The following is a 19,125-nucleotide window of genomic DNA, read 5'->3' as shown; positions in this document are numbered from 1 at the left end:
TTGGTGGAATGGTAATAATGGGCTGTTTTTCATGGTTCAGGCTAGGCCCCTTAGTTCCAATGAAGGGAATTCTTAACGCTACAGCATACAATGACATTCTAGATGATTCTATGCTTCCAACTTTGTTGCAACAGTTTGGGGAAGGCCCTTTTCTGTTTCAGCATGACAATGCCCCTGTGCACAAAGCAAGGTTCATACAGAAATGGTTTGTCTAAATTGGTGTGGAAGAACTTGACTGGCCTGCACAGAGCCCTGACCTCAACCCCATCGAACACCTTTGGGATGAATTGGAACGCCGACTGCGAGCCAGCCCTAATAGGACAACATCAGTGCCGACCTCACTAATGCTCTTGTGGCTGATTGGAAGCAAGTCCTCGCAGCAATGTTTCAGCATCTAGTGGAAAGCCTTCCAAGAAGAGTGGAGGCTGATATAGCAGCAAAGGGGGAACAACTCCATATTAATGCCCATGATTTTGGAATAAGATGTTTGACGAGCAGGTGTCCACATACTTTTGGTCATGTACTGTACATATACAAATATTTCCTGAGTTTTCTTATTTTTCCTAGATAAAGGACAAACACTTCAAAACCTTGTTTCTTATGATTTATTTTATGACTGTCTTTTTTGCAATTTTTCGGAATGTGTTATTCAATACTAGCCCCCCCATGGGCTAGTATTGGCTCTAGGCTAGATTATACAGAGAGGAGAGTAGTTTACCAGATGGTGTGACGATGGTCTGAGATCCTGGGATAAATGTCATAAAACTACAAACAAAACAGGATCGGCAGAAATCAAGAGCGCACACACAGAGTTTTAGATGTTTCTGACAGGTGCCTCTGCCTCAACCCCCAAATGGGAGAATGACGCAGTAGGAAAAGGGGATAGGGAGAAAGACAAACTCTTTTTCCTCTTCCTTGGCCTTTCTTCTTTTCCCTCATTCTTTCATTCATTCTCAATCTCTCTCATTTGGCCCACACTCCATCCATTGGAATGTAACCCTCTAGTCCATTAGGTTGCCAGATCAGGCTCCTTCTAGTTCAGTGAGTTGCCAGATCAGGCTCCCTCCAGTTCAGTGAGTTGCCAGATCAGGCTTCCTCTAGTCCATTGTGTTGCCAGATTAGGCTACCTCTAGTTCAGTGAGTTGCCAGATCAGGCTCCCTCTAGTTCAGTCAGTTGCCAGATCATGCTATTTCTCCTCCTACAGCTGCAGGGTCAGTATCTAGACCAAAGGCTCCAGGTCCAGAGCCAAGCCTGGGGCTCAATTAGCTCTCTACCCCCCGAAGGGTAGCGGGAAGGGCAGGGAGAGGGCAGATAGTGAACAACTCACTGACAGCCCTCAGTCAAAGCAGTATTTTTTAAGTCTATATATGGTATTTGTGCTTGGGTGTAGCTCTGTCAGTGCAGTCTTATATATATATATATATATATACTGTATATATACTGTATATAGCAAGAGAGAGAAAGACAGAGAGTGTGTACAGCAGTTAAAATATGACACATTCCTGTAGTTAACCGTTGAAGGAGAGAGATAATGTACGTTAGAGAGAGCCACAGTGCTCCAGTATAATTCGCTCAGCAGATGTGTGTGCATGTTTTTGTGTGTGGGTAGGTATGAGTGAGTGTGTAAGGGTAGGTTGCACAATCGATTCGCTTCAGACTGTTGGAGTTGGAGAGAGACAGAGAGGAGGGGGACCAAGTGTATGTCTAGTGTACTGTATTTCTAAAGAATTTAAGTGTATTCCAAAAGTACCTGCAGTGTTTAAGATTAGTATGCAGAAAGGAAGCTCACTGGAAACTTTAGAAGCTTCAGAGAAAAAGCGACAAAGTTTGTTAGTTTTTTACAACTACCAGTTTAATAATGTTTTTGTTTTTCAGTACAAAGAGTTATTGTTTTTTTTTACCAGCTTTTAAAAAGTTAAACATCAACAACACACTTTTTAATTCTCAGATTCACACAGTTTATGTTTTAAAGAAACCGAGGCAGAGGCAGATATGAGTAGAGAGGTTAACAGTACAGGACTGGTCAGTTAATGCAAAGAGTAGATTAATATACAGTACTACAGTTAATAATGACTCTCTACATAGAGAAGGCCCAGAAGGTAAGCAACACTGAGATTAACTTGATAGACAATTGTCCAGAATACGTTAAGGTTTCCAGTATATCAGGACTTGAAAAACTCTCCGGACACTTGGTGAATGGCACATTGGTTGGAAGCAAAGTTTGCTCTTAAACTGAATCAGATAAATCTCCATAGTAAGGCATACTGTTCTTACCAGAAAACATAATTTAATGTTATTTCTCACATACAAAATATCATATAAAAATACATTATAAACAGATGTTTTGTCTTGAATGAGATGGTTGGTGTGGAGTATGAACAACCGCTTGGGCAAGAGGAGAGTTAGGAGCTCAGGTATGTAACGCACATATCTAATAACACAACGCTATACAATAGGGTGTGTTCTCTAGGCAGACACACAAGTATACACATCATTCCCCCAAAGAAAATAAACACACAAAACTAACACTGTTCTGAGGAGGTCCTACTATACTAACGGAGGAAACCGACCCTTTTTAGCACTTCATTCTAAATCCAGAAGACATGTAGGCTTATGGGAAACCACAACATTGAGTTGGTTTCTTTATAATACACCACATCTCTTTCACTTTGTTGAGACATGTTTCATGGAGAATATAAACCCATCATAAAAAGGCTGCTCTGGTCTGTGACATATCTCTCTATTGGAATAAATAAAGGCACTTTGTTCTCCAGATTGATATAATACTGTATTGGTAAAGCAAACGTTATGGTTGAGACTCTTCACTCTGTAGCACCTGGAGAAGTGTGATCGTACCCATTAGATACTCAGGTCACTGTAGAAAGGCAGGCATGGTGTAAAAGCCTAGTCTTAGAGAGGACATCATGTGAAACTGGTGTGACATATTAAACCAGATCTGAGTAACATTTTGTGTGACGGTAACCTAAAGTAGCAGGCCGTAAAAGAAACCACTTAGTGGGTCGGCAGAAACCGTAAGCATCCGTTTTTTAGGCTTTGCCTCTTCTCTGCTTTCTCCCCCGAAAACGAGATGCTTCCGGTTTCTCTAGACCCCCGCTGAGGGTTTGAGAACAGGGACAGTCAGACTAGCTTAGTGGGCATGAATATGTTATGATCATACATATGACTGTTATTATTATTTCATTATTATAATATTATAGCTTCAAATCGACTCAATGCAGGGCAAGGTATAGAGATAGGTTATCTGACCAGTGCAGAGAGCATGGCTGGGGTTTAATTGGGGGGTTGTGATTGGGTGGTTTTGATGTAGTGGTTCCTATAGAAGGGGCACATGGCTTGATAGTGTGGTGTTTGGGTGGGCATGGCTGGTGACTGGGTCCTGATTGGGTCCTGAAGGGTCACTACCATGGCGCTGGTCTCTGGTTGGTTTGGCAGAGGTGACTCCTGGGGGGGCATGGCTGTTGTCCAGAGCATGGCAACGAGCAAGCCACAGGCGGAGATGGGCGGGTCATCAGTGGGTACAGAGGTCAAGGGTTAGTTGCTGTGGCAGCTGGGGGGGGGGGGGGGGGGGGGGGTTAGGAGACAGACGGACAGACACAAAGAAATTAAGGAAACAAAAAGACACATAGAAAAAGATAGAAAGAGATTAGTGTCAGCTAGTGGTGTCAGATTTACTGCAGTCACACACACACAGTGTGAACATACATAACTCCTTCATAAACACTACATAAGCATTTATAAGTCAATAGCTGCAAGTTGACATAAGGTCTGGCATATGCAGTAAGTGACACAAATGTGAGATGCCAACCAGCGACTGCTGACATAGGCAGTTATGAATGCTTATGTATTGTTAATGAAGGCATTATAAAAGGTGCCCTTTGTAGAACGTATGAGCACTGCTACAGTGAGGCTAGCTGCACTACAGACAGAGAAACCATGGAGACAGCATAGGGTATGTCACTGTGAGAATGTCACTGACATCTAAAGCTGTTCTAACGCAGTGTTTCTCAACCCAGTCTATAGGGGCCACCAGTAGTTTCACATCATCTAGTCAACTAATAATCAATACCTTGACGGAATAGATCAGGTATGTGAAACGGCTGGTGGGTCCTGAGGGGTGGCTTAAACACAGTTTAATGGTTAGCAGCAGTCAGGGTGTATGTTATGGTGTCTTGACAGAAAAGACCAAATGCAATGATGACCAATTAATTGATTAAAAATGATCTGGTATGGTTTCCAGACTGCTGTTAAGCATTAGAGATGTAATCCGCTAGAGAAGCAAAGAGGCCTGCAGTTACCGAGAGCCATGAGATGTTAAGAGATGTGGTTTTAGAAGGAATTAATTAAGAACAGATATTTTTTTAACAGATATTTTCTAATAATAACTTTTAGACATTTATTTTTTATTTTATTCTTTGGTCTGTTTTTTTTATATCAAACATTGGTTCTCTACGTACACCAGTTCAACTAGGGCTGATACACAGCTTGACTAGGCCACTTCTACTGTATGATAGTGGCACCAAGAAAACACTAGAGTCACTTCAACATACAAAGTCATACCGAAACAACCCTTTGAATGCTTGCAAAATAAATACAAGTGAGAGCTTCACGTCTGTAGTGTAAACTCTAAAGAAAACATCCCCAAGAATGCAACAACACGTCCTGCTCATAGCTTAAAATTATATTCATACATTTTTACAATCACACAAGTCAATTCTATTTTCCAAGCACATAAGCAACAACTACAATAATCTCCAAAGAATAGGGCAGGCATAATGATATGACAATGGAATGTCTTTTGAAATGATATCTAATGTCATCCCATCCCTAACCCACGAAGGTCCAGTAATGCTTACTTTACACTCCATATCTCCTAATGCAGATTTCAGTAGTATAGGGTCGTATGGATAATGGTTATAAGAAGGCTGTTTCAGCTTCAAGTACTGTATGTCTCTGATCCATAATATACAAAATAATCATTAGAAAACCATATCAATAAATAAAAGATCAAAAAGTAGTGTTTACTTTTACAAAATCAAATCAAAGGAATGGTGTAATTTAAGACGGTATAAAAGAGATGACCCTGCTTGTCTCTTAGGTTGAACAGTTGTGAAACAACCGGCAGAGAGAGAGAGAGAGGGGGAGAGAAAGAGGGGGAAAGAGATAGAGCGAGAGATAAATAGTATTTGAAGAGAACTCTAAATCAAGAGAGTCACAAGGTCACAGTCACATGGAGGAACGGTCCATTCTAAAAGCAGGGGACAACCTCACATGCCTTCCTCTATCTGACAGAGGGGCTATGAGCGCCCTGGAATATTCACCCCTGGAATGGACTCATCCATTCCTAACACTACCCTCTCTCTGCTCTGTGACAGACTGTTGTTTGACTTTAACACACAGCTCACTGTTTGACCTTCCCCTCGCATTCTGGTCTCATACCCCTCTTAGCAGGCGGCACACAGGTCAACTAACAGACACACACATGAACACACACACACACACACACACACAAAATCACTCACAAATGCGTATCCCCACTCACACTGTCTAGTGATCTAACTGACCTCTGTCGGTGTTCACTACTCTTTGGTAAGGATGGACCCTCATATTGTGGCGTTGCACCTTAGCCGTCATCGCTCCTGCTCACCACGCAACCACATTACCAAAACACCAAAACACAGGGGGTTAACAGTGACATCATCAAACAGTTACAGAGACATTAAGACAGTCAAGAGGCCCATCTCAGATAAGTGTGTGTGTGTGTGTGTGTGTGTGTGTCTGAGGTCCATATGTAGGAGGGAGTTTATCTCTCAGCCTTTGGTTTGGAAAGCCATACCTGGAGACAGAGAGAGAAATACAACCGGGTTACACCACAACAACACAACCCTCATTACCAAATTAACTTGATCTGTGTGTGTGTGTGTTTACCTAATACTCCACTAGTGTCCATGGGGTATTCTAGTATAGATGGGGTTAGGGTGTAGGGGGAATATTCGTAGGGAGTGTAGAAGAATCCTCCTGATTCAGGTGATTGCTGCATCAGTCCTGCATGCTGATTGGCTCCTTGCATGAGGGCCTGCTGACTCTGGATCTGCCGAATCAGATGAGGCATGAGATTGGGCTGCTGAACAGGGGCGGGGTTTCTCATAGCCTGCTGCATAACAGGGGAGGGACTGGACATGAGCCGAGGCTGCTGAGAGGCTAGGGAGAAAGCCATAGTGGCTGCACGCACCCACACACACACACACACAAGCGTAAACACGCACACGCAGAGAGAGAGAGAAACAAATAGAAATGCATTACTAGTTGGAAACAAAAACATCAAAAAGCACCACCAACAGTTTCAGGACAGGCACTTTCTACACTATTAGGGAAGAAAATGCTATCTAGAACCTAAAAGGATTCTTCGGCTGTCCCCATAGGAGAACCATTTGAAAAAACATTTTTGGTTCCAGGTAAAACCCATTTTGGGTTCCATGTAGAACCCTTTCCACAGGGAGTTCTACCTGGAACCAAAAAGGGTTCTCCTATGGGGACAGCCGAAGAACCTTTTCGAAACCCTTTTTTCTAAGAGTGTAACGGTGTCATCCTTACGTTGCTTGATGTTGGCGTCTCTGTAGGTTCCATTGAGAATGGCCAGCTCCATCAACTGCATCTTCTTTAGACTGTCCTCTCCTTCAGCCTACACACATGCACGCACACGCACACACACCATTTAATATCCGTCTAGTTGGCTGAAGGTTGGATTACGTTACACTCTGGTGAACAGATTGTGAGTGGCGTAGGCCTGAAGCTGTACAGCTAGACCAGCAAAGTTAAACTAACAGATATCATTAATCGCCACCCACACTCTCAGGTCTTCTGGGTTAACTTAATGTACTGTTAGTAGTATATATTGGCCAAAAAATTATATATATTCTAGATGTCTTGTCTTATAATCAGGTGAATGATAATTGTCAGGGGAAGTAATCAACATTTTAAAAGGAATAGATTTGGTAGATAGTTGTAAATAATGTTTGCCCTACCCACAGTTAACTTTAACATAGGAGTTACCTTTCTAGCTAATAGGCTAACACATTGATATATTTTTTGCCGACCCACTGCGGTACCTCCGTGGACCCCAGTTTGAATATCCCTGCTGTAAGTAAATGCAGTGCGATTTGAGAGTTTGGGTGAAAGTTCACAACTACTTTATTCAATATTGAATTCAGGAGTGAGAGCAACATTGTTCGCAATATTCTGTCTGTGGTGTGGGGGCATTGGGTAGGTGGCTAAGAGAATGTGAGAATTGTTGAGGGACGCATGGAAAGAGTTGATGTGAGAAAAGAGAAAGAGAATGAGGAGGAGGGAATGAATTGAGTGTGAGAGAGGAGTGAAAGGAGTGATAGAGTGAAGAGAAAGAGTGAACAGTCTCTCCATTCATCCCCTCCTCCTTTCACAACACACATTACCATGGATACGCCTTTATAGATGCTGCCTGGTGAATTACACACACACAAACACAGACACACACACACACCCCACTGGGCACAGACATCAGTTCAACGTCTAGTTTTGATTTACATTTGGTTGAGTTGTCAACTATTGGGAATTCAACGTGAAATCAACAACACATTTCACCATGTCATTGGATTTAGGTTAAAAGTTGGGTGAAATAAATACGAAATGACCTTATGTTGATTACTTTTTGCAAATACAAGTCATTTTCCACGCTGATTCAACGTCACCACATAGATTTCTGAGGTTGAAATGACTTGGAAACAATGTTGATTCAACTAGTTTTTGCCCAGTGGGACATACTGTGTACACTATACAGTGGAAGACGGAAGTTTACATACACCTTAGCCAAATACATTTAAACTCAGTTTTCCACAATTCCTGACATTTAATCCTAGTAAAAGTTCCCTGTTTTAGGTCAGTTAGGATCACCACTTTATTTTAAGAATGTGAAATGTCAGAATAATAGTAGAGAGAATGATTTATTTCAGCTTTTATTTCTTTCATCACATTCCCAGTGGGTCAGAAGTTTACATACACTCAATTAGTATTTGGTAGCATTGCCTTTAAATTAACTTGGGTCAAACATTTCGGGTAGGCTTCCACAAGCTTCCCACAATAAGTTGGGTGAATTTTGGCCCATTCTTCCTGACAGCGCTGGTGTAACTGAGTCAGGTTTGTAGGCCTCCTTGCTCGCACACACTTTTTCAGTTCTGTCCACAAATTGTCTATAGGATTGAGGTCAGGGCTTTGTGATGGCCACTCAAATGGCTAAATACCTTGACTTTGCTGTCCTTAAGCCATTTTGCCACAACTTTGGAAGTATGCTTGGGGTCATTGTCCATTTGGAAGACCCATTTGCCACCAAGCTTTAACTTCCTGACTGATGTCTTGAGATGTTGCTTCAATATATCCACATAATTTTCCTTCCTCATGACGCCATCTATTTTGTGAAGTGCACCAGCCTCTCCTGCAGCAAAGCACCCCCACAACATGATGCTGCCACCCCCGTGCTTCATGGTTTGAATGGTGTTCTTTGGCTTGCAAGCCTCCCCCTTTTCCTCCATACATAACGATGGTCATTATGGCCAAATAGTTATATTTTTGTTTCATCAGACCAGAGGACATTTCTCCAAAAAGTACGATCTTTGTCCCCATGTGCAGTTTCAAACCGTAGACTGGCTTTTTTATGGCGGTTTTGGAGCAGTGGCTTCTTCCTTGCTGAGCAGCCTTTCAGGTTATGTATATATAGGACTTGTTTTACTGTGGATATAGATAATTTTGTACCCGTTTCCTCCAGCATCTTCACAAGGTCCTTTGCTGTTGTTCTGGGATTGATTTGCACTTTTCGCACCAAAGTACGTTCATCTCTAGGAGACAGAACGCGTCTCCTTCCTGAGCGGTATGACAGCTGCGTGGTCCTAAGGATGAACCAGACTTGTGGAGGTCTACAATTTTTTTTCTGAGTTCTTGGCTGATTTCTTTTGATTTTCTCATGATGTCACGCAAAGAGGCATTGAGTTTGAAGGTAGGCCTTGAAATAAATCCACACCTACAATTGACTCAAATTATGCCAATTAGCCTATAAGAAGCTTCTAAAGCCATGACATCATTTTCTGGAATTTTCCAAGCTGTTTAAAGGCACAGTCAACTTAGTGTATGTAATACAGTGAATTATAAGGGAAACAATCTGTCTGTAAACAATGTTGGAAAAATGCCTTGTGTCATGCACAAAGTAGATGTCCTAACCAACTTGCCAAAACTATAGTTTGTTAACAAGAAATTTGTGGAGGGGTTGAAAAACGAGTTAATGACTCCAACCTAAGTGTATGTAAACTTCTGACTTCAACTGAATATACACACACACAAACACACACTCACACACATAATTATAGCATGAATCGCATGGTACTCACGGCTGGTACGAGTAGTTTCTTGACCTCTACGGTAGCTCTTTGTAGTTTGATCTGAGCTCTGTTGTGTGTGTCTTCCACTGTGATGAGTACATGGAGTTCCTCACTCAGGTGTTCCCAGTTAGGTTTCCCTCTGTTCAGCTCCTCCTGATACACATTCAAAACAATAATATTCCCTGAAGACTGTCCACATTGACTTTAGTTCTGTAACACGGCAGCCATTTTGCTGCAAGTGAATAATCCCCACTCGTGGAGAAGGTCAGAATGTCTACCCACTTTTTATACCTCTCAACTAATTTCCCCATCTCTCCATCTCCCCCCTTTCTTTCTTTCTGTCTTTCTTTCTGTCTTTCTTTCTTTCTGTCTCTGAGGTGTGGGATTGGTGTATTCTCATGAGAGGTAGATGGAATGATGATATGCTCCACCTGCCGTTAGCTGCTCCACTGGAAGTCTGACGCCCTGGCCAGAACCAAAGAACCAAAAACAGCGGAGAAACAGACGGACCCAGCTCTTTTCACCTCTACTCCACTCCATTTAGAATCTAGTGCCAAAATAAATACACTATGCTATGGGTGTGTGTGCATAGGTGCATGCATGTGAGGCCGGCAGGTAGCCTAGTGGTTAAGAGTGTTGGACTAGTAGCTGATAGGTTGCTGGTTCAAATCCCTGAGCCGACTAGGTGAAAAATTGGTCGATGTGCAATTGAGCAATGCACTTAACCAAAGCGACTTACAGGAGCAATTAGGGTTAAGAGTGTCTGTTAAAATGTGTGGTGTGTGAGCCAATGATGTGCAGTAGGCAGGGTAGGTCTATGATTATGTCATAAAAAAAGCTGTTATGGAAAGCCAAATAAATAATATTAAAAAAAAAATGATCATTCATTTTTTGTTATCTAACGTTTTTTCTCAATGATTCTGGTGGTTTTTATGCTCAGAATCTAAACATTAGATAAAACTGTATCAAAACCTCAGGAAAGGCACCAGGGTATGCACGCCTTCATTTCCAACCATTCAAATCCATTCAAACGCGTTACTTACTCCTGTCGCTGTTGATTACCCTTGTTGTGTGGGTATGCCTGGGGTAAGCCCTGCACATTTGGGTGTCTACATTATTTTGTGCTCGCATCCGTTGAACTGAACAAAGCTAGCTAGCCAGCAAAAATAACATGACAAATGGACACTATACTGCACCTCAAACAATTTTCAAGTTGGATTTCCAAGGAAAACTTAGTACAATTCAGAGAGGGAGACCAGCACCTGCACTTTTTGACTTTCATCAAAGGATGAGACGGAAAATCATCAGATCGGGACAACGACACGCTGCTGATGGCCTCTGGATATGATACCTGGTTGTCAAAGGCTTCAACTGGCTTTCTGCTGATGGTCTAAGTGGAGATTTTAAGCTAAACTGATGTACTCTTTTGTGATCTGCAGAATAAAATAATGGACACGGGGTTCTGCTGTGCACATATCAGCGCCACAATGAAAGTTGTGGATGCTCAGAGACAAGAGTTTGACCACCAAGAAGCTCATCCTGAAGGACAGACGAATGGACTTCATTTAAGGTAGGCCTATATGCATTTTTCCTTTGCAATTTGCGGGTTAGGCTACTGTTGAATAGACAACATTCATTTGATCCATTTGATTTATCAAGCTAGAATTTAGTTTTGATGAGATACTTTTTTGACTTTTGGGACTGCATTTTTCAGTCATTTCATTTCAGATATGGACATTTCATTAGAACCTTATTTATTATACACTGAGTATACCGAACACCTATCTAATAATGAGTTGCACCCTCCTTTTGATCTCAGAACAGCCTCAATTTATCAGGGCATTGACTCTACAAGGTGTTGAAAGCGTTCCACAGGGATGCTGGCCCATGGTGACTTCAATGCTTCCCACAGTTGTGTCAAGTTGGCTGGATGTCCTTTGGGTGGTGGACCATTCTTGAAACACACGGGAACCTTTTGAGTGTGAAAAACCCAGCAGCATTGCAGTTCTTGACACAAACCGGTGAGCCTGGCACCTATTACCATACCCCGTTCAAAGGCACTTCAATCAGTTGTCTTGCCCATTCACCCTCTAAATGGCACACATACTGTACACAATCCAAGTCTCAATTGTCTCAAGGCTTAAAAATCCTCCTTTAAGCTGTTTCCTACACTGACTGAAGTAGATTTAACAAGTGACATCATATCTTTCACCTGGATTCACCTGGTCAGTCTGTCATGGAAAGAGCAGGTGTTTTGTATACTCAGTGTATATGTGTGTATAATAATATTCCACATAATAATATTATTATTATTACGTGTGTGTGTGTGCGTAAATCCATTGGGGAAAGTCAATTCATTGCGTTGCAAACTATTCGGATAAAATGTGTGTGTAATAATATTTCACATAATAATATTATTATGTGTCTGTGTGTTTGCGCGCGTACATCCATTGTGAAAGGCTGGAGTTTCCGTTCCAAACTATTCCGATGAAATGTGTCCATATGCTAGTCTTTAGAAGTGCCACCTATCAGTTGTAACTGTGGATGCTACATCAGTCTAATGGCTGAGCTGAGTTGAGCAGTGTGTCATTTTGCCGGATGATATGAAATATGCTGCCATCGGAGGCTATCGCTTGTGTATCTTGGCTATGTTGGTATTTACATTTGTTGAAAATTGTCGGTCAATTTCGGTTAGTAGCCTATGTCAATCTGGTTGTTTAAGCTATCTGTTGTACCGTATAGTGAAGCTGGGCTTCAGCAATGTTTATTTGTGAGTAAATCTGGCTTTGATAATAGCCAGTGCCTACCCAGCCACCGACCTCACCGCACGTCATTGGTGTGAGCGTGTGATTGTGTGTACGTACCTTCTTTTTATCTCTCATGGATCCTTTCCCTCGTACCATAATCTTACAGCCCGTCTCTGCCTCCAGCTGTTTGGCCGTCAGACCCCTCGGACCCAGGATCCTACCTACAAAGTTAAACTACACACACACACACACACACACACAAACACACACAGAGAGACATATTTTAAGAATATGTAGGGCCAGGAGTTGGCGGCTAGCCATGAAATACTCCTGGCCGTGGTTGGTAACTTGTAGTCTACTAGCTAAGTAATACTCCTGGCCGTGGTTGGTAACTTGTTCATACTAGCTAAGTAATACTCCTGGCCGTGGTTGGTAACTTGTTCATACTAGCTAAGTAATAAGACATTTAATATTATATTGAATACTCTCCCAGCACGGAAAAAATTAACTGAAGCCTGGAGTGTCTATTGTCCATGAAATCACAAACAACGGACTCACTCCAAAGTATGTAGTTGTCGAAAGAATTTGGTAGAGTGACGTGTATTTATAGGAGGGCTGGAGAAAAATCCTGCACATCCATTCACTCCCCAGGAGGAAAGCTGGCCACAACTGATTTAGTGAGCGCTGCTGCAATAACAGTCCGTTGAACCCAGGATGGCACAGGCAGAGAGATTTCTTATCTTTTTGCATAATGCAATCTTCATGTTAATATTTAATTTCTGTTCTTATTGTGTATGTGTGTGTGTGTGTGTGCGCGTGCGAGAGAGAGAGAGAGAGAGAGAGAGAGAGTCAGGAATAGGTCATTGTGTGTGTTGGCTGGTGGTGAGGCTGGACACTTTTAACCTTATCTGTCATTGGAGCTGAGAGATTAATAAGACAGCTGCCCCTCTCTCTAGCTCTCTCTCTCACCCTCTTTCCCATCTCTCTCTCCATTTGTCTTTCCCTCTGTCTCTCTACCTTTCACACCCTTGTGTCTGTCTGTTTTTGTTTCTCTGACCCCCCACTTCTATATGGGTGTCAACGCATTCTCTTCATTCCTAAAGAACTTTAACACACCCACATGCACGCACACCCGCACGCACACGCATACACACACATACACACACACACACACTAGAGAGAGGAGCTATCCTGTATTTTTAGCCCTGATCTCATCTGTTCCATCGTCTTGTGTGAGTTTGTGTGCATGCTTCTGCATGTGCCTGTGTGTTTGTATGTATGTGTGTGCACGCGCACGCATTATCCAGGGTTACACTGCCATTTTATCATGTGAATGAAGAGAAGCTTCTGTCATCACCTCTATCTGATGTCCTCTGCCATACATTCTAACCCCCTTTTATAAGGGCTGGGAGCTTAGAAAGCAGCCCTTCCCCCTTTATTGCTACCCCATCTGTGTTAACAAATCTGAAAGGACCAGACAGGAGTATCAACATGGCAATGGCTCTACCTTAGCCGCCAATGGGCTGGAAGTTTGTTGTTATGGAAAGGGGTTGATTTCGGTATTGATTTTCTGTCACTCTGGATAGACACTACAATAAAGTCTACAAAGGGTGAAAAAAGGTTTGTCCACTCACGTCGGGGTACTCTTTGACGGGCACGTAGAGCTTCTCCTGCAGCTGAGCCACTGGACCAATCCCATTAGGCAGCTCCTCAGAGTTCCGCCCCTCGGCGGCCACACCTCCATTCATGGAGTCATTATACATGTCCTTGCGCACTCTACCTATCTCTGATAGAGGGAGAAAGAGAGAGAGAAGAGAGAAACAGATCACTTAGAACACTAGACCCAATAACAAAATAAAGATAGTGTGTGTTTGTTTAAAGCTGTCTGACTCAGACTTCCAATATTGTTGCATGATGCATTACTAACAACATATAATACCCAACCACTATAATAATAATCAGCTAGGCTACCACACACACACACACACACACACACACACACACACACACACACACACACACACACACACACACACACACACACACACACACACACACACACACACACACACACACACACACACAGTGACTACCCTGTGAAATAACCATGACCTGACGGAAGCAGAGTGATAACTAAGTGTGACCATAGTAATAATAACTGGTACAGTTAATTATGTAAACCTATAATCACAACAGCTTTAAGCCTCTAATAACACACCTGACCTCACACGTAAACCTGATTATTACACAGACACCTGACAGTACACGTACACCACACACACACACCGTGGATGAGGTGTCTTGGATGAGACAGCCACAGTAGTTAACCTGACACAATATGAATAATGTGGCTGTAGGACAGAAAGATAGACAGTGCGTGCATGAGTGTGAAAGTATGTGCATGTTTGACCATGATCCAGTCTATAAATACAGACAGCTCTAGATAGTGTAATGGCAGGTTGAAGTGTTGAGATAAATCCTAGCTCAAATAACTCCCCCTCTCTTACTACCTTCCCCCCCTCCCTATCTTTCTCCCCCTCCGCTTTCCCTTTGTCAAAAGCAACACCATGACCATTGTTACCCTGATCAATAATTCCACATAACATCTTATTGTTTGTTTCCATGTTGTTTGTCTTGTTTGGGGTGTGTTTGGTTGTTGCGGTGTTCCTCTTGAAATACTACAATCAATAAATGAATCAATCGACCACACACACAAAATGGTGTGTGTGTGTTGTGGCTTTGTGTTCAAATAGATAGTCTCTGCACGCCCTGCCCAGTCAAATATTTTCAGGCTGACATCCCATTTGCCGTGTACTGAACCTCGTGCCTGGCCGGGGATGGGGCGTCACATTCACACCCCTCGCACATTAGGTCACCGGCCTAACAACTGTCCATTTGTTCACAGCACTCACTGCCTGGTGTGTGTATTATTGTGTGTGTGTGTGTGTGCCCAAGCATGTGTGCGTGTATCTCACCGTACACTGTAAAAAACCATATTGTTTGAACTTTAAATCTTCCCTGTCAAGTTTTCAGGTGACACATTTTCCTAAAGGAAACTCTGAAATGGCATATTGTTTTTATGAAGATTGTAGAATATTCACATTCAAATCTGTCGGCAATTGGATGGAAGCCTAGCTAGTGTGCTAGTCCAGTGTCACTTTGATTATGTCTGCACATCAGTGTTCACCAGTAGCCCCGGACATCTCAAGAATAAGCTACCAGCCAAACAGGCTTGTAAGAATTGTACTTAATTAAACACCCCCCTCATACTCATCTGGAAGTTGAGCATTTTTTCATCTCCATCTCTGTAATGTGACTGTATCTATGCAATCGTATATGTATTTATGTTTAAAAAAGGGACCACAATGAAAATAAGTCCCTAACTTTATTGTGCAATCCCAGTCATGTTTAAAAATCTTTGTGTGTGTGTGTGTATATATATATATATATATATATATATATATATATATATATATATATATATATATATATATATATATACTTTTTTTTTACTGACAAATAAAGTAAATCTATCAAAACTGTGCAGCGGGCCAATTGATGAATGGAAAGAGACATCTGTTACAAAACACCAAAAAGTTGAATGATATTCAGAGATTGTCAAACCAAGCCTTCTATACCGGGTAAGTGTACAAGTTAGGGAGGGATGTATTTTGGTATTTTATTAGGATTTTCATTAGCTGTTGCGAAAGCAGCAGCTACTCTTCCTGGTGTCCACACAAAACATAATACAGAACATTAATAGACAAGAACAGCTCAAGGACAGAACTACATGTACATCAATTTAAAAATGACACACGTAGCCAATACATACACACAAACTATCTAACGTTTGTTGAGATTGACACAGTCTATTTATTGTGGTGTAAACACAAAACATGATATTGAAGTGCCCGAAGTTGGTATGCTTTGTTTATTGGTTGTGTGGTGCATTGGCACAGAAACCTGTTAATGGAAAATTTGTTGCATATATTTTATAGAATTATAATTATGTAATGAAACAGGCAGGGAGAGTGAGCTTGTCTGGGGTGGTCGGCGAACCCCCAACCTTCTGGCCCGTAGCCCTGCGTGGCATCAACTGTGCTACAAAAGCATGCTGAAGTGGCAAAGTCCATATCCACGTTTAGAAACACAGGGTCGCTAGTTATTATTATTTGTGGTCGTAAACAATATTTAAAGTTAATTCTACGAGGGGGGAGGGTGTTTCATGTATTTTTATGTCCAAGGGGAGGGTCATGTGAAAACATTTTTTTACGTTGGGGAGTGGGGTGTATTTTCTTTTATGACACCTTGACTTGGACCAGCACCTCCTCCCGAGTAAATATCACTCTGTCTCTTATTATTATTAAGTAACTGGTTCAACAGCCTTTTTCACTCAACTTTTTGGTCTAAGTGTTACCTGAACTAAAAAGAATACAATAATTCAACTAGAAACTATTATTTGGGAATTTGACCTAAAAAAGGCTGTGGAACTAGTTACACACACATTGCTTTTAACATACAATGTGTTCAATTTACATATTTGACACACATGATTACATAGTGCATGTATACAGTAATTCATATTCCACATGTCCACACCTGGGATTAGAACTCACAGCCTCTTGGTTTAAGACATTCCAATCTTCCTGCCACGCCACCATGTGTACCAATGACTGATTTCACCTGTATTGCTACACTTTGCACTCCAAAGTAAATCTCAGCTCGGTTAAAAGCACACACAAAAAAAACATTTTATTTATCATAGTGATTCAGGAGTAACATTAAAAACAGACTAATATAATAGACAACTATACAGAAAACACAACAATTGCTGAAATAAATCAAATCAATGTTAAGAGAATAGTCAGATGAACTGATAATTGACACAAACATGGTGTGTAGCAGGAAGATCAGAATGCTGTGAACTAAGAGGTTTTGAGTTCAAATCCCAAGTGAGGACATGTTTAGTAATAATTACTGTAGATTAACATGCACAATCTAATCATGTGTGTCAAATATGTAAGTTGAAAACATTGTATGTTAAAAGCATGTTGTGTGTGTAAACAGTTGCATAGCCTTTTTTAGTTGTGATGCCCAAATAATAACTTGTAGTTGAATGAACATATGAGACAAGTTGAGCAACCACATAATTTTAAATTGACATATTTTGCATACGTTAAATCAAGTTGGAGCTAAATTTGGGCCAATATTTTGATTTTAGTTCAGGTAACACTTGGATCGAAAAGTTGAGTAAACAAAAAAAAGGCTGTAGAACCAGTTACTTAACAATATTAAGTTTTGTTTTACTGTGTAGCCTATACCATGCAATATAATTCACATATCCACCAACTAACTTTAGACCTAAGCTACCATGTCTTTTGTAAATCTAAAATATGTATTGAGCCTAGACACTTACCTTCTTCTAGGAGCCGCTCCAGGTGTGTGAAGATGCCAGTGAAGTTGGGCAGCGAGCTCATCACTTTCCGGTCCGTCATCAACTGCATCAGGTAGTCCGGGCTGGGCCTTGGTCTTTCCCGGACCTGCTCACTCATCTCCCCGACCATGGCCACACTCACAACTCAAGTCTCCAAAATCAAGGCGCGACGCTCTGCAATAAAAGTGATGTCCAAAATGCTGCCTCGAGCCCCAGCCTCCGATTCTGTGATGAGTTTGTCACTTACCGCTCTGAGTATTAGGCAGTCCCGAGGTCATGCGCTAAAAAGATGGGAAAGAAATAACTAGAGAGGCTTGGAAATAGTTGTTGTTGTTTTTTAACTCCGCTCAGTTGATTAGGCCTATATGCTCGCAAAAGTTAGTTGGTGAAACTCGTGTCCGCCGTTTCTTTAAGCGAGTTCTCTTCTTCGCCGTTTCACAGTCAGATAGAAGTGCCCTAGTGCCTTTTCACGCTCTCTCAGGGTCGGTTCACTTGTTTTCTCCCCTTCACTCCTACTCGCTCATGTCCGGTGTGTGTCGGTATTCAGACCCTGTCATATGACCAAACATCACACTGCAAGAGAGAGAAAGAGGGAGTGGGAGAGAGAGACCGAAATGGGGTAGTGGGTGGTACCAGAGCGCGCTGTGTGTCCCCGAAGATTCGATTCAGGTGAGAGGGCATGCTGTCTCCCCTCTCTCTCCTCATGCACGCACACACACACACACTTAGAGGATGAACTATTCTAGATGACAATGTCAACAATGCTATTTGTCCAGTTGCACTCAGAGGTATGCACACCTGTTCTACATTCAGTTGCTGTCTGTCACTTGGGGGTCTCTGAAAGTGTGTGTGGCATGCAGGTGGTCTCTCTGTCTTTATCTCTCTATCTGTCTCACACACACACACACACTTTTCTTTGAATAAAAAGCTAAATTAATGTATACTTTGGATAATAATGCCTTGTAATTGGCAAGACTGTGTATGTGCGTGTGTGTGTGTGTTCTGACTGTAGACTAGCTGTTCTGACTCTAGTCTTTATACGCCACAGCTGTCTCACACTGTCATTCCTCTGTACACTCCAACACAGATATGCAGCAGACAGAATATTAATCGAAAGACAAACTCACACACATACACACCACACACAGGGAAAGAATAGTAATCTCAGATTGAGCTCCCATCTCACCCCATCATTTCTCTCCCCCTTTCTTTCCCTCCCCCTTCCCTTCTCCTCCCCCATCTCAACCCACCAGGCACCACATGTCATTCCTGCTAACAATCAGACGTGTGTAGTTAACCTTCAAGACAACGACTGTCTTATACGTCTGATGGGGTAGGGAACAATGTGTGTGTGTGCGCATGTTTGTGTGCCTGTGTATGTGTGTGTTATTGGATGATGGCGTTGGTCCAGCCTGGTATGGTATGGTGGGTATTCAGAGCGGAGGTAGGACATTGTCCTCTCATGGCCCAAACAATACCACCTCTCACCCTGACACAAGACACTGACTAGCTACTGAAACA

General features: G+C 42.0%; 1 protein-coding gene across 2 annotated transcripts; it reads right to left on the bottom strand.

The window, feature by feature from the left end:
• Positions 1-1,945: 1,945 nt before the first annotated feature.
• On the bottom strand, positions 1,946-18,194 carry LOC120029743 (protein quaking-A-like). Of its 2 annotated transcripts, XM_038975012.1 has the most exons (9): positions 17,852-18,194; positions 17,587-17,778; positions 13,805-13,956; positions 12,288-12,404; positions 9,433-9,576; positions 6,614-6,701; positions 5,948-6,241; positions 5,584-5,658; positions 1,946-3,569 (listed from the first exon to the last, which is right to left on the bottom strand). In XM_038975012.1, the coding sequence occupies exons 2-9, from the start codon at positions 17,732-17,734 to the stop codon at positions 3,547-3,549; spliced, it is 1,041 nt and encodes a 346-aa protein (XP_038830940.1). In that variant the 5' UTR covers positions 17,735-17,778; positions 17,852-18,194; the 3' UTR covers positions 1,946-3,546. The 2 variants fall into 2 exon arrangements, 1 of the variants encoding a protein (XP_038830940.1); XR_005473598.1 differs by having other exon boundaries at positions 5,584-5,855; positions 17,587-18,194.
• Between the last annotated feature and the right edge of the window lie 931 nt (positions 18,195-19,125).

Source organism: Salvelinus namaycush, chromosome 35 (genome assembly GCF_016432855.1).
Source record: "Salvelinus namaycush isolate Seneca chromosome 35, SaNama_1.0, whole genome shotgun sequence".
Lineage (NCBI taxonomy): Eukaryota > Metazoa > Chordata > Actinopteri > Salmoniformes > Salmonidae > Salvelinus > Salvelinus namaycush.
This window is presented reverse-complemented; position numbering and strand designations above follow the sequence as displayed.

Coding starts and splice junctions, on each gene's coding strand:
- LOC120029743 (XM_038975012.1), bottom strand. CDS start 17,734: ATGGTCGGGGAGATGAGTGAGCAGGTCCGGGAAAGACCAAGGCCCAGC. Junction 12,405..13,804: donor CCGTCAAAGAGTACCCCGAC/GTGAGTGGACAA, acceptor GTGTGTGTGTAG/TTTAACTTTGTAGGTAGGAT. Junction 9,577..12,287: donor CCATGAGAGATAAAAAGAAG/GTACGTACACAC, acceptor AATGTGTATCAG/GAGGAGCTGAACAGAGGGAA.